Source organism: Lepisosteus platostomus, chromosome 10, assembly GCF_059453375.1.
Source record: "Lepisosteus platostomus isolate fLepPlt1 chromosome 10, fLepPlt1.hap1, whole genome shotgun sequence".
Classification (NCBI taxonomy): Eukaryota; Metazoa; Chordata; class Actinopteri; order Semionotiformes; family Lepisosteidae; genus Lepisosteus; species Lepisosteus platostomus.
In genome coordinates, this window is record NC_142620.1 from 19,262,919 (window position 1) to 19,277,557 (window position 14,639).

General features: G+C 38.1%; 2 protein-coding genes across 3 annotated transcripts; one reads left to right on the forward strand and one right to left on the reverse strand.

Annotated features, from left to right (window-relative positions):
* The first annotated feature begins 27 nt into the window (after window positions 1–27).
* On the forward strand, window positions 28–6,193 carry LOC148653512 (dr1-associated corepressor). 2 transcript variants are annotated; one of them, XM_088648614.1, is made up of 8 exons: window positions 28–161; window positions 269–421; window positions 1,127–1,199; window positions 1,604–1,697; window positions 2,081–2,200; window positions 2,554–2,656; window positions 4,398–4,482; window positions 5,052–6,193. In XM_088648614.1, the coding sequence occupies exons 2-8, from the start codon at window positions 359–361 to the stop codon at window positions 5,093–5,095; spliced, it is 582 nt and encodes a 193-aa protein (XP_088504740.1). In that variant the 5' UTR covers window positions 28–161; window positions 269–358; the 3' UTR covers window positions 5,096–6,193. The 2 variants fall into 2 exon arrangements, with proteins under 2 accessions (XP_088504740.1, XP_088504741.1); XM_088648615.1 differs by having other exon boundaries at window positions 4,401–4,482.
* A 1,668-nt stretch (window positions 6,194–7,861) lies between these two features.
* On the reverse strand, window positions 7,862–14,049 carry ahsa1a (activator of HSP90 ATPase activity 1a). The gene is made up of 9 exons (XM_088648612.1): window positions 13,718–14,049; window positions 11,244–11,434; window positions 10,635–10,717; window positions 10,096–10,213; window positions 9,806–9,894; window positions 9,273–9,398; window positions 9,038–9,139; window positions 8,898–8,949; window positions 7,862–8,367 (listed from the first exon to the last, which is right to left on the reverse strand). The coding sequence occupies exons 1-9, from the start codon at window positions 13,795–13,797 to the stop codon at window positions 8,195–8,197; spliced, it is 1,014 nt and encodes a 337-aa protein (XP_088504738.1). The 5' UTR covers window positions 13,798–14,049; the 3' UTR covers window positions 7,862–8,194.
* Between the last annotated feature and the right edge of the window lie 590 nt (window positions 14,050–14,639).

A 14,639-nucleotide genomic window follows, 5' to 3' on the forward strand; every position in this document is an offset into this window, starting at 1 on the left:
CATTTTCCATTTTGTTTTACTTTTATTGGTTAATTAACAGTTTTGGGATATGGTTGCCAGGCAATCAAAAGGCGTTAAGCTTATTAAACCCCAAAACGTCAACAGCTCTTATTTACCTTCCATTTGTGTAAATATGTCAGCGATACACAGAGCAATACTTTGTAAGTGAACGATAAATAATCAGTGTAAAGCATTTAAACCTTTGTAAAATACTTTTCGAGAAAACAATACGCTGTTGGTTGAACGTCTTTTTTTGGTCCATTTTTAGCCCCCTCAACCCCACTTTACTTCCTGTGAAAGATAAACAAATGGCCGTGGACGCACAGAGCCCACAAATTACTCAGAAATGTAACCTTTTATGGGGATTACAACAAACGAAATGCCTGGAAAGAAAAGAAAATACAACTCGAGGTTTCCTCCGGTAAGAGAACCGATATAATTTTTGGAACTGCGTCTTCGGTAACGAGACTTAAAAAAACAACAAACGGGTAGATTTCAGTCGAGGCTGACAGCGCCGCTTTACTGAGTTAACGGTAATGTTATCTCATATGTTTCTTATTGAATAGTCCACAGATGTTACAATTCCAGCTTAATTTGTGTTTAAAACACAGGGTGATTCTCCTTTTTATTGAAAGTGGGCTACATCCATTACACGTCCTAGGTACCATAGGTGTTGTGTATTTAGGACATTACCTAGGGGCGGGGAGCAAGCATCCATAGCTGGAGCACATCCCAATATCTTCGAGACACCTTTGACCTGCCAAAAAACTTAATTTGTCTTTTTATTGTATTTCTTGATGTTGCATCAATTGTTTCGATCTGATTTAGATTAATCTATATAATTAAAATAAAGAAAATGTAGCTTGATAACAACGTTTTAATCCAAAAGCGAACCTCCTCTTTTTTCCCCCAAATGTTCATTGCATTCTCCAAATGCATAACTTAAGAAGTATTTACATTTCATTACTTAGAGCCTAATATGCACTTTGTGGAAAAAAAAACAGCAAATTGTGGTAGTGTGGTAGGTTAAAGCATGCCCTGAATCAGAATAGTACCACTAAAAAAATCCTCAAAATGTATCAATGTAAATAGTTTAAAAATGTTTAACGTACTTTTTCTTTAACAGGCTCGCATCAAGAAAATCATGCAAACAGACAAGGAAGTGGGGAAGGTCGCAGCAGCTGTACCAGTTATTATATGTATCCTTTGTCCAGATATGTATAATTTAATATAGTTTATACTACTGTCCTATTGATATTTTTTGGTATCTAGTTAGTACATTACCGTTTCTCTGCATTGCACTATTAGAGAATTGTGTCTTCCTCACTCATTTCTAATAATAAAAATTCCTTAGTCTAACAACATGGGATTGAAAAGCACCTCACTTCTGATCAGCATGTTAAATTGAAACTGGAAGCAATCCCTAGAAATTAAAGAAGCCTGTCTAGATTCTCTATGAAGATGCAGTTGTATATGTCCCTTATTTCCTTGTATTCCTTTCCAAAACCAATGTTTTGGAAAGATGTTAGTTGCATCTAACATATATAGAGTCCTATACAGGATGATAGTCCTTTCAATGCAGCTCCTTAACAAAGCAATTTAGCAAGAGCCCTAGAGCTGTTTCTGAAATCTCTCTTGACGAAAAGCTGTCAGATTACACAATCAAAACACAGCAGGACTATGACCCAAGCACATCTGTGAGACTCTTCTATTTTTTTTTTCTTGTAAAAGAATGGTTCCATATAGAGATATCTGATTGGCAATCAATAGCTTTTTGTCCAAAATTTCTTAACAACTTGATTTTGTCCTCGCATTTAAGGTGAATAGGTTGTGCTTATGTTTAAAGCCATTGCTGTAAATCTAGAAGTGATGATGAAGAAAGGTATGCTATACTTATTCATGTACTGTATATATGTATGTCTAAATGTATGGTGATTATTGCTTTTCTGTATAAATCCACAAATGGCAGATTTGCTTATAACATAGCACGTAGCCAAATAAGTCCAAAATCAATTTGTCTTCAAAGCAGCAGATGAAATCAGTAAATAGTGTTTTGAAGTGTGATGAGTTCTTTTTGAAGGAGGCAGTGCATCGAAACAGAGAAGCACTTTGAGTTCCTGAAGGACCTCATGAGCCGGGCTCCACCTGTCCCATCTCCCCAGGAAGACAATGGCGCCAAGGGAGTGCGAGCTGCACAGAGGTCAGGGAACCCAGATGGCTTTCTTTTTCACTCACCTCCAATACCAGACATGGTTAAAATAGATAGCTGAGGGAAAGAAAACTGAAGACAATACAGACTTTGAGGTGTGATGTTGACAATCTTTGTCTTCAATGATTCAGATTAGTACTAGTACTAGTTGTCAGTGAAAAATAAATATTTTTCTGGCTCATGGGCATGTAATGTTATCTTTGAATGGTGAACCCATTCAATTGTAAAAAACATAGTGAGGTTTTTGGAAGGGTTAAATTAGTTGGGGGTTTTTTTACAGGGTACTGTATTGTATTGTATATTTCTGGGCTCCAAAGTAATGCATCTCATTCATACCTGGACAGGAAAAGGTGGCAGGATATTGGTCTGAAAGTGAAGCACCGGGGCACAGCAGAGAAGCCCAGGGGGCAGAATGAAGGTTCCCTGGACTCCATCACACACTCTGACGTAGGTAGCCTTTAAAAGAAGGAATCCCGAGTTACATCTCATTATGTACCCATCCAGTTTGGAATTGCTAAGTGTTTTAAGGCTCGGCAATGACCATCCCCACAAATACACTCAAGGGAGAATGTACTGATACTGTATGTTCCTTCACTACACACACCTGTGGAGCTATGTGTAATCTGGCAAAGTGCAAGCACCACAGCAGCTGACAGGAAGGTAGTGCAGTTTGCATAAATGTGTTTCAGACAGCCTTTTAACAGCCCTTCGGGGGCCTCAGCAATTCACAAGAGTCACTTTTTGCCCAAAAGCTGAGAAAATGCAGTGTGGACAAATTCCACCCCTACCACAGCAGCATTCAGGCAACTTGTGCCACTGCTTGGAGAATCCCTGTCGACATCAGTTTTGTTTTTTGCAATGCACTGATATATTATTAAACAATTAAGACAAAGGTAAATTCATTATGCTGCTTAACATTTGTCATCAGCAGGGGGTCCACTAGGAAAGTGGAGACCACTAGGTTGTGTGGCCACCATTGGACGCAATACAAGCTAACAAGGTTGCAAATGTTGTCTTGTGGGGTTCTGTCTCATTCCTGTCCCAGATCCTAGACATGCATGAGCTTGTACACTGGTTTCTGAGCCCTAGATGCCACACGTTGTCCCTAGATATTTGCCAGATGTTCAAAGGGGCTCAATTCTTGCATGTAGGGCAAGGATGGCACAACCGTCGCATTCTCACCTTGCAAAGAATCCTTTTCTACACGGGCAGTGTGGGCACTTGTATTGTCCTGTTGGAGTGAAGTCATAACTGACTGAGCCCACAGGAAGGCCAACAAAGTGAGGTCTTACTGATCAGTGTATTGATCCATGCTATCTGGATACCATCAATAACTACAAGTAGAGTTCTGTAGCTGTCAGACACTCTGGCCCAGAGCCCAGACCCTCACACTTGGACTTCCCTGCCGATTGGTTAATAACACACTGTTAGCATCTTGTTCTACACAGCAGCACCATACTCACTGACGTTCACCAAGGTGGTCTAAACAAAACATTGAGTCACTCGAAAGAGGGTGTACTTGGCTTCAGTGCTGATGAGTCCATCTGAGATGACTTAGTTCAGATTTCAGTATACTGATAGCATAAAGGTCTCGCGTTGTGTGGGGAAATTGTTACCATTCTTGTTTTTCTTTCTTGATTTTCACAAAGCTTGCCATTTTACAGGTTAAATCACCTCTTCAATGGTATTCAATCAGTTCTCCTACCTCACTAATGACAGTTAAAGTCCCTTAAGTGTATCCTGTTCAGTCATGAAAGATCCATTAATCATAAATAAAACAGAACCTTCTTTTTCTAAAACAAATACACATATAAATCAAGTGATGATTTTCCTTTGATGCTCAGTATAGATATCTTCACATCCACTCCTGCTATAAATTTAAAAAGGGCACCTAATGTGTTCAATTTAGCAAACAGTTATCTCAATTAAGCAGAAACACATGATTTACCACAGTAACTTTAAGTTCATTTAAGTAATCTAATCCTAATAGTAACTGTTATTGTTGTATTCTGGATCAAGGTGCTTTATCCCCACAGCTGTAGAAATTGGTGCTGAAGCCCCAGCCACAAAACTAACAATGTATTTAGTGCTGTTTTACTCTTGGGATCATAGTTTTTGCTTGTGTTCTGGCTTTTGAGTGTCTAAATAAGTTTGGCTCTTAAACAGAGAAGTGATGTGTGGTTTTCAGCAGGACTCGGAGCCAGAGATGCTGTTCTGCCTGGGAAAAGACATGCCTAAACACCCTTCAGCAAACAGAACACGCAGCTTCAAGGGTAGGCAGAGCTCTCATTCTCATCAGACCAAATCCTGCCTTCAGTCTCTGAGCTTTGCAGCACGACACACCCCGGTACTTTTGAAACATGCTGAAATGTTATTAATGTGAAAGGCTTAACTGGTATTTTGCAGCTCAAGTTCTGTTGGGACATGAGGGCATCTGATTTTCTCTTGATTTGAGCTATCTGCTGTCTTACTGAGCTAAGTGGTTTAATGCTTCTCTCCAAGTCTTAAAAAGTAAAGTCCTTAAAACGATTTGAAAAGTCCCTAATGGACAGGGAGCAGGTCCCTCACAGGTTAACTTGCCAGGAATCCCGCAATGCTGTTATCCATTTAGATGTCTTGGTACAACAGTACCAAGCATTAAGATTTAAGCCCTACTCCAAGCTTTATCACAGTAAAAGGTTAAAAGATCAAAATAATCCTTTAGTGTTGCAGTTTTTCACTCACAGGTTTTTGCTTTCTGGTGCTTGTGCTGCAGCCTTTGTATATATTGATGTCAATAAAACAGATAGTTGGCTTCCTTGTTTTAGTAAAATGCAGGTTAATTGGTATATTCACTGTGCAGGTCAAGATCCTTCTGCTTCTGCTGTCCTTGTCTGGTACCCCTGACATCTGACCAATCCCCAGCAGGACAGAATGTGGGGACTACAAAGCACAGCTGGGTTTTCTTATTTTTGATTTTGAGACTGTTTCCTTGTTGTTTTAATTTTGTTTTCTATTTAAACTTTTACTGGTGTATCAATTTCAGCAGGATGCTTGATAGTCAATGGAAATGTCTCCTGTGTAACTTCTGATATGGAAAGAATTGCTCCTTGAGGAATAACCTGACATCTGATTTATGTAGTAATATTGTTCATGTTTTAAAGTCAGTAATTAAAATATTTTGTTTATTTTTGAATCATATGTGAATGTCAATACAGGCTATAATCAATATTAAGACATTTTGTTTTGTAATATGCAATTTTAGAGGGATGTGTTTACAACGGTTCTCATTTTTTCTTGGGTGATTTTTGTTACTGGTATTCTTTAACTTTTGAGCTGTTATCATAAAGACTTTGATTCAAAAAAAAATTTTAAGCATTGCTGAGTTTAGTTAAACGTATAAAGCACTGTAAAGGGGAATCTAACATTGTGTTAATATGTACAGTAGGTCCTTTTATACATAACTGCTGTCCTTTTTTTAAAGACATGAAATCATTGTACAGTTCACCCACATCCTTCAGACATTGTGGTAAGATCTAGCACTATATTTCCTCCTTTAAGTAATCATTTTATGGAAATTCTATTAGGAACAAAATGTTTTAAGGACTTTTCAACATACTGTATTTTGTACTGCAATTACTATGTGAATTTTGTGAAAATTTAACAAAAGTATAGGTTTCACAAAGCTGTTTTTTTTAACAATTGAATTATACTGGTTTGGATGATACTGGAAATATGAATGACAAACATCTGGAATAGTACAAGTACATTTCTGTGCAAAAGTAGTTTTAAATTGATCCAAAATGCCTTAAGAATATACTTTATATAATCTCAGCAAGGCAAATGAACATCTCTCTAAAAAGATGTAAAAAATGTAAATACATTTATAAAAATATATTTAAAATGAAGATGTTTTTTTGTCAATGTTTGGTTAAGATATGTTGCTTTAAAATGGTCCTTGCAGGGTTTAAAAAAAATCATCAGAATAAAGCTTTCCAGAAAGCACTTTGATTGCATCCACTTGTTTTATTGTGAACCTAAGGCTTTAACTTGTGAAGAGTAACGATGAAAATAGAATACTGATGATAGTCAGACATTTATGTCTACAATAAACTTAAGTACATTTCCTTATAGTAAAACAAATTTCACTTGCAACATACAGTGTAACATTCTAAAGGGTTAGTTAACGCAAAATTGCCAGTGAAACAAAATGTTTTATTCAAGGCAATGAGTGTCTCATTACAAAGAATGTTGAATGGAAAATGGTAAATAAATAATTGCAGCACTTCCACTCCTCCTATGTCATATTTATATATCTTATTCATGCTACCTTAATAATACAAAGCCGTCAGATTTTGGATATTGTAAATGAACTATTAACCCATCAATTTAAACAGTTGCTCATGCATAATACAGGCAGTTTAATTTAGTCACAATACCAAAAATTAAATCTGATTTGGAAATCTGGAAACAAACTGTTGACGTTTATGTAATTATGTTATAATCATAAGTTCTCAGTCTTAGTCCTGGAGTCTCCATGTGTCTACAACTGATCTGCTTTCTGGTTTAAACTGTCTTCTGCACTCAAGCCTTGGTTTAAAAAATACCTAGGTCGCGGTGCTTTTTTTCCCCCCCCAACAACTTCAGCAGCACATAAAATTTAACGCAGTCTCTCCTGAGCTTGCTAAAAATTAGCCTCCCTTATTCCTCACCAAACAGCTGTTAAAGTGATCGAGTGATGACAGACAAGTGGGAATGACACTGTATCAGTCAACCCTGGAGTGCTGTTTTTCCTGCAGCTGTAATCCAATTGGTTATTTCAGATCACACCCCTGCATGAGTGTGGCCCTGAACCTCACTAACTAGCACAAGGTTCATACCAATTAAATTTTTAAGCACTAAAATTAAACATTTTTAAAGGTCACCTAAAATAGATCATTGAAACAAATTAGCCTGTATTTGACAGTCCAATTGGAGCAAAAAACAGCATACACAAAGGGATTCTAGGACCCTGATTAAGAACCGCTACTAAAGATCAAGGCCTCAAACTGAATAGCTGGAGGTTCTAGTGTCTTCTTGTTTTTGTCCCGACTCATGTAATCAATTAACTTGATTATTTTGTTAGACATGTCTAAGCTGTTTTAAAGTCGGTTAATCAAAACAACTTAAAAGTGGGGTTAGCCCTGAAAGACCTTGGAGCCTGATTAGAAAAAATAGTCGTAGTGAATTAGAACAGCTACATTATGTAACTTAGGCACAGGCAGAACAATTACAGAAAACAGAACTATTCAGAGTCTCTTACTTTGTCATATAGTCAAAGGGTCCCAAAGGTTTACAAACACTAACGTTCCCATCCTAAAAAAATAATTCACCTGCAGAACAAGTACATCACAGTCTCCATTCACTTTCACAGGCCTCACCTGGTCTGTATACCTGCTGAATGCAAGACCACAGAAGTCAAAGTTGTTGCCGTTCAAAAACGGCTCATAATATAAATTACCCTCGTATTCCCAATGGGTCATATTAATGTTTTTACACTTTTACAGCTTAGGCACATCACACACTGGTTTCAAGCAAATCTGTACAGCAATCTTTTACAGTACTTTGTTTTGGAATAATATCTAAACCAGTTTTATTTGTGTTAAAGAGCTCTTTTACAAATCACAAGGGAGCTGAGTAAAAATCACATTTATTAACACCAGACATCTTGTGGACACGTATAAGCCAAGACATGGCAATCCTACCCATGTACGTTTTTACCATCAAAATGGACAGGTCAGTGGTTAACCAGTTTTATCATAATATATTCACACAATAAGCTCCAATTTACAACTCCTTAAAATGACTTCCTCTAAAAAGGCACAGTTCCTTCGTATTTGCCATATAGCAGCATGTGACTGAACAACTGTGCTAAAAATGAAAGCATGTACACACAAATGAACAGGTGACTGAAGCTTCTGTTTGAGTTCAAAAGTCATTATTACAATACTATACAGTACAGAGTCTTCAATAAAGTCGTGCCCCATAACCAAAAGTCTGTTTTATGCCCTCAAAGTAGTATCGTTGCCAGCCCTGTTTGGTCCGTTCCTCTTCACTCACTGGTACTCCTTTACACTCCACCCTGAGTTCAGTCTCGCCGCTTCGATCAATGAAATTTACTGTGATCGTTGCATAATGCTCTAAAGGAAAAAAAAGAGGTTGACATTTTGTTATGTTTCATTATTTTCTTTCCTACAACTTTTAGGGCCCAATTATATAATGTCCATTTCTCTCCATATAAATGCTTTTCCATTAGATTCCAAGATCTGCAGGGAACAGGTAGCAAATCAAATTATTCTGTGGTTTTTATTATAAATATTTCAATTATCACCCTGTAAGAGTAAATAAATGATTTCGGGAAACTATATTTGATTGCACAGCCAATATGTATCTATACAAAATTGGATTTAAAACAGAGAACAGGAGCCACTTCTTATATAAACGGTTGTGAGAGTCCAAACAAGCTACCCAGCCATGTTGTAAAAACCAATATGCTGGTTTCTTTCAATAAACAGTTGGATGAGATCCTTGGATCAAATGGCTACTAAAAGCCGAATGAGGAAGTGACCTTCACTCATTTGCAAACTTTCTGATGTTCTTAGATTTTGAAATCACAAACATCACTCACGTTTCTTGCCTTTCTTGAACAGGTAAAGAGTTGAAGACTTACCACAAGGCCAGGTCTTATATCTCCATTTCATAACTATTTTTTCTTCTGGAACCTGCAATACAGAGCATACAATTTGTTTCCTACATTCTAGAATACAGACAAAAACATTTTTAAGCTCTCATGAAATGTTCAGTACTCACCAGCTCTAAAAATTCACCACAGACATTACCCTCCAGAAGTTTGAACTTTCCACCTTTATCAGCATCAACAACAGCAGCTGAGTGGGTGAAAGCCTGCACCATCTAAACAATAAAAACAAATCAGAAAGGTTTGTTTTGTAGATGTTCATGCAAAACATTCCTTTTCCAAGCAGTCATAACATCTTTGTACACTAACGGCCAAATGCGTTTCATTGTAGACACAGAGCACATTTACCTCTTGAGTGAGGAAGACTCTGTAGAGCTCCTCTGGTGAAGTCAAGAAAGTCTCCTTTAAACTGAACTTGCAAGTGGGTATCTTCACTCCCGCATTGGCTGAAGAAACAGAACTACCAGGGGCAATCTAATAATGAACAAAGAACGGGTTAGTTTTGAGAAGACAAAAAGATGTGGTCAACTACAATTAACCTTCTGTACTATGAATTAAAAGAAAAGGCACTTCACCTTATTTCATACACAACCCTTTCCCAGCTGTTATTTTTTAATGAAACTGTTTCGTGTAGTATAAGCACTGCAGTGACAGATTCCATTACTTGGTTTGAGATGCATTATTTCAGAAATATTTTTTCACAAACTCAATTTAAGCCAAATTAAGAAATCCCACTGATCAGTGATCTAAACCTTCAGTCAGACGGTCAGATCACTTTTATACCAGACACTTAAGATGGTTGACAGTTTAAAAAGTTTTAAAGTATCACGTCTATACAAAAAAAATCAGTAAGAAGTGCACTTGGCACAAAAAGACAATACCTGGGGCGTATCCAGCTTTGCTTTGGATTGTGATGCTGAAGATTTGCTCATGCCATTGGAAGTGGGCAAAATCATGCCTTGAGTGAACTCTGAAATAACAAAGACAGCGACTATCAGTTTGCAAATGGAGTACTTGCAAAAAAATCAAAATAACACTGCCTAAACTATTAGAAAAAAATCAGTATTAATTTCATTCTTGGTGTTAAATGAGGAACTTTAAGTAGTAAGAATAGTAACACAGGAAACAGGGGGTGCTGGCCAACAAACTGACTAAATTAATATCCTCATACCAGTTTTTAGTGATTGTACGTAATCTCCCAGTGCCTGTCGCACTTTTCTTGCGCCTTCCGTCTTCATCAGTTCGGTCAAAGGTGTGTTTGGTTCATCTTTAGCAAGCGAGACGGATATCTATAAAAAAAAAACAGACATTTTACATATTTTAAAAATTAAGTGGCAAACTCCTCAGGTATTCCACCCAGCATTAAAGTAACATTGTAAAATATGTCTTAAGTGACTGAAGTCAATACTAAGTAGTTACATTACTCTTGTTGATTGGATTATACTATTTATTTATTTTCTATTTATTTTCCTACAACTTAAATGCATTTTTAAATGATTGGTACAGAAGTGTGTAGTGACCAACATTCTAAAGTATAGTAATACACTAGATTTTAATTTCTGCAAAAACTAACTCAGCCCATTAAAAACCATCCGGGGCATTGAATGTGCGAGATTAAATGCCTACTGAAAACGGATTCATCATTAGTCTCTAAAAAGTACATGAATAAAAATAAAATGGTAAAACTGCAGTCAATTTTAAAATGCTTACATCTAAGTCATCCATATCATTTTCATCAGACAGGTTTGGAACCTCTACACTTCCTTTATACTTTATTCCGGATTTTGATACACCTGTTGGCCGGGAGGAAAAAAAAACGTTACTCCTCTAGCATCAAGACATTTCATGGCAGCCTCCTCCCAAGTAGGAAGATCATTCACTAGCAAAAAAACAGCAAAGAGTAGTACAGGGAATAAAATCATGTCTGTAAGTACAGGTATATCTGACAACATGCTACAATATTAATATTACGATACTATCTCAAAGAGATGTGTCAATAATTATACCTGCAATTAATATGTATATAGTACATTCAAGTGCTAACTCTATTCTAACAAGTGCTTTCATGTTTAGAGTGTTCTACAGGTCAGTTTTAACGGGCATTTATCAGTTCCAATGAGCTCAGCAAAAAAAGCAAGTCTTTTCACCCTCTGGACAAGGATTTCAGAAAGAGATCTTGGAGGTGTCTAAGAAAATGTCCAAGTTACCATTTCAATTTCAGTAGTAAAGCTGAAAAAATATCTTACCAGACAGAAATTACTGCTGCACTGTGATCTCAACAGCAGCACAGGCATTTTAGTCTTTGTTGCCTTTACTCACCGGTCCAAGTAATTTTTAGATCCCACTCATAGAAGAAAATGAGTTTCCCTTTGCGGTTGTTGATGGAGGCTTCTCCTTCTATTTTGCTCACTTCGGTCACCTCACATCTCCCCTCCTGGTTCTCCACCTGCACGGCCATCAGCAGCTCCTTCAGCTTGTCTGACGACCAGTTTGTGGCATCTCGCTCTGTCCTGAATAAATCAGAGGAAACAAGGGAGCCATTGGAACCACTGGATAACATGTAAACCCCTTACTTTTAAGGTGAAGATGAGTTGTGTTTGTCAGTTTGTCCTACTACAATTGTATGTGTAAAAAGTCAACAGTATCCAAAATCAAATAATTCGGCTCAAGGTGGAGTGGTGGCTCTGTGGCTAAGGTGCTCCGCCTGTGGCTGGAAGGTTGCCGGTTCAAATCCTGCGGCCGCCAGAGGAATCCTACTCCGTTGGGCCCCTGAGCAAGGCCTTTAACCCCCAGCTGCTCCAGGGGCAGCACCGTATAAATGGCTGACCCTGCGCTCTGACCCCAAGCTTCTCTCTCCCTGTCCGTGTGCCTGTGTCTCATGGAGAGCAAGCTGGGGTATGGGAAAAGACAAATTCCTAATGCAAGAAATTGTACATGGCTAATAAAGTGGTTGTATCTCTCTCTCATCTTATTATAGCATTAGGACAGTTATAATTTGCTGTGATGTTACATCAGCTGTATAACCTACTTCTGCTTGAGTGTAAGGTACAATATTTCAAGGAGTCTTGAAATAGCTCTGCCTGCCAAGGTGAAGTGATATACAAATTCCAGAATGATCAAGGTTACTCCTTCACAACACTGTGATTAGATGCAACCCACCCACATTTTGGGCTTTTATTGTTTGATGTTATGTACTGTGATTTGGCTAGCACGGTGGTGTGGAAGCTAGCACTGTTGTCTCACAGCTCTCGGTTCCTGGGTTCATGAACTGAGGCACCTTCTGTGTGGTGTTTGCACGTTAATGCACTTTGCTTTCCTCCACCCTCTAAAAAGACCAAGTTAGACATGGCTTCTCTGAATTATCCCCATGTGTGTGCCCTGTGATGAACTGGTGTTTCTTTCAAGGCTTAGTTCCTCCTTGCACCAGGAGGCTTTGAGTTACAAGGAACAAGCAGTTTTCTGATTAAGAAGGGGATTATATTGCACTTACAGATCTAAACACTAAAAGTGGTGCCTAAATCCTCAGCCAAAACATGAATAACACTGCGAAGCCTAAAAGCCAATGAAATAATAAGCATTGATGTGCCCGATTGTGGTGCACAGCAATGGTTATTTCACCCCAAAATACAAATTTCAAATGCAATGCAGTTAAGAGTAATGAAACAATATTATCTTTCTGCCCTTTTCTTGGAGATGCCAAAATACCCTTAAATGACCTCTTGCTCCAGGTACACCGGCCTATGAAGAGGATACTGTGAAAAAGTAAGGACTGGCGATAATGTCATAATTGTGCTTTACCACTTGAATTGTCAGAACATAAGAAAGGTTCCAAATTAGTAGTTAATTAATTTGCGGGTCCCAACCAAACATTTTTTGAAAGACTTCAGGGTATGTAATATAATTATTTGGCTGAGTAGTTTGTTCAGTCGCAGCTGTTTCCCTATAGTCTTAAACGTTACAAAGATTAACTTCGTAGTGGAAGCGTCAGGTTTTTAACAATCTTCAGACACTAACAATGCTAAACGTGTGAAGGAAACTATGTTTACTGGCTCAGAAATTACTAAAATAAAACTATTTTAAAATACTTTTCAAGTTTGCCAGGAAGACTTGAGGGAATATCAGAAGCAATAAGAAGACGACACGAACTAAAACCTACAATAACAGATCAATCCCATTTATGTCTATATCTGCAATTCAAACGCCAGCGTGATCGACAGAGCTTTCCAAATTAACTAGCTCCAGAGTTCGGCTATTTCAACTCAAGAAACCAGATACAGATGCCGAAAACCTTTTTCTCAACACTTTCAAGCACAAGTAAACTCGAGTTTTTGCGTCATGGTGCTTCGGTATAACCTATATTCGATACTGACGCGAATCTTCGATGCGTTTTCATTGGACTTCACTCAGCTATAGCTCACTGCAGTGAGACATCGTGTTATTAAAGTATACCGAAGGAGTCAATATTTCAATTGCATCTCTTTAGTTGTCAAGGCAGCGTGCCTGCAGTTCCAAAACCAACCATAAGTCAACCACGTTACTTTCCCTTTGACGAACGAAACTCAACGGCTCTCCTGCCGTGGCTCGGATGTGTGCTGTTTCTAGACAATCTGGCGATGTCCGATTTCTGCCTCTGTGATACGATATGTTAGCACCCGCGCCACACATGAAATACCACACCAGGCCAGGCTAAGTATCCACGCGTTAGCTCCAAAAAAGGGCATTGATGCCACCGCTGCAGATATGCCTCTTCAAAAATAAAACCCTTGTCAATTCAGAGAGCTGTCATCATTTACCAGTGCCAGTTGTTAACGTTGGTGGCATCCGCTCTTTCCTCTACGATCCAACGAGGGTCTCCTTCTCCCCACTTGGCCATGACAATTCAAACAGTACAGAAATCGATTCTGGTCACAGCTAATATATATCTAAATGCGCTCTGGAAGAAGAAATAGGAGGGAAATGTTGCGTGACTAATGTTAGGGTACTGTCAATTCATCGACACTCTTTCAGCAACTCAGTCGCCTGGCGTGTCTCCCTGCTCTATTCTAGAACACTCGAATCTCCCGTCTCGGACGCTTTTTAATCTCTCGCCGTAGAAATTACTGGAAACGGAACAGCGCCTTGCGTCACCCTCACTGCTCCCCTCGGCTGCTTCCGGAAACACTCCGGCACTTCAGTTCCACTGCCCTCTGGTTACTGCTTCTCGATTCTACCAAAAAGTTACACCGAATATTGATAACTACCGAAGCTTTCGATGCATATTTAATGCACATTTAGAGACATATTATGTGATTAGATTTGGTATGATCTTAAACATGCCGTTATCTTATTAATGGATATAGATAGATCTCGAATACTACTATTATTGGCGTTTTATATAGCGCCTTCATATATCATCTCAAGGCACTATGCAATAAAATGATCAAACAAGAGAAACGGGAACGGAATGAGAAGCATCCCAAAAAGTGGGTGTAATTTAATTATAAAGCAAGACAGAGCATAAATTAAAGTGTTTTAAAAACAGAGAATATGGGAATCATATCTTTTTTTTAAATTGTGTTTCCCGGCTTAGAAATTAATACATTCACGTCATTCATAAATGTAGCATTTGAACGAAAGAATAGATTTTGATTAATCTGTTCTATGAACTGACAATATGAGAAGTGACACCTTAAACGAACACAAAAGTAAAAGAAAAAACACAATATCCGTTATTCA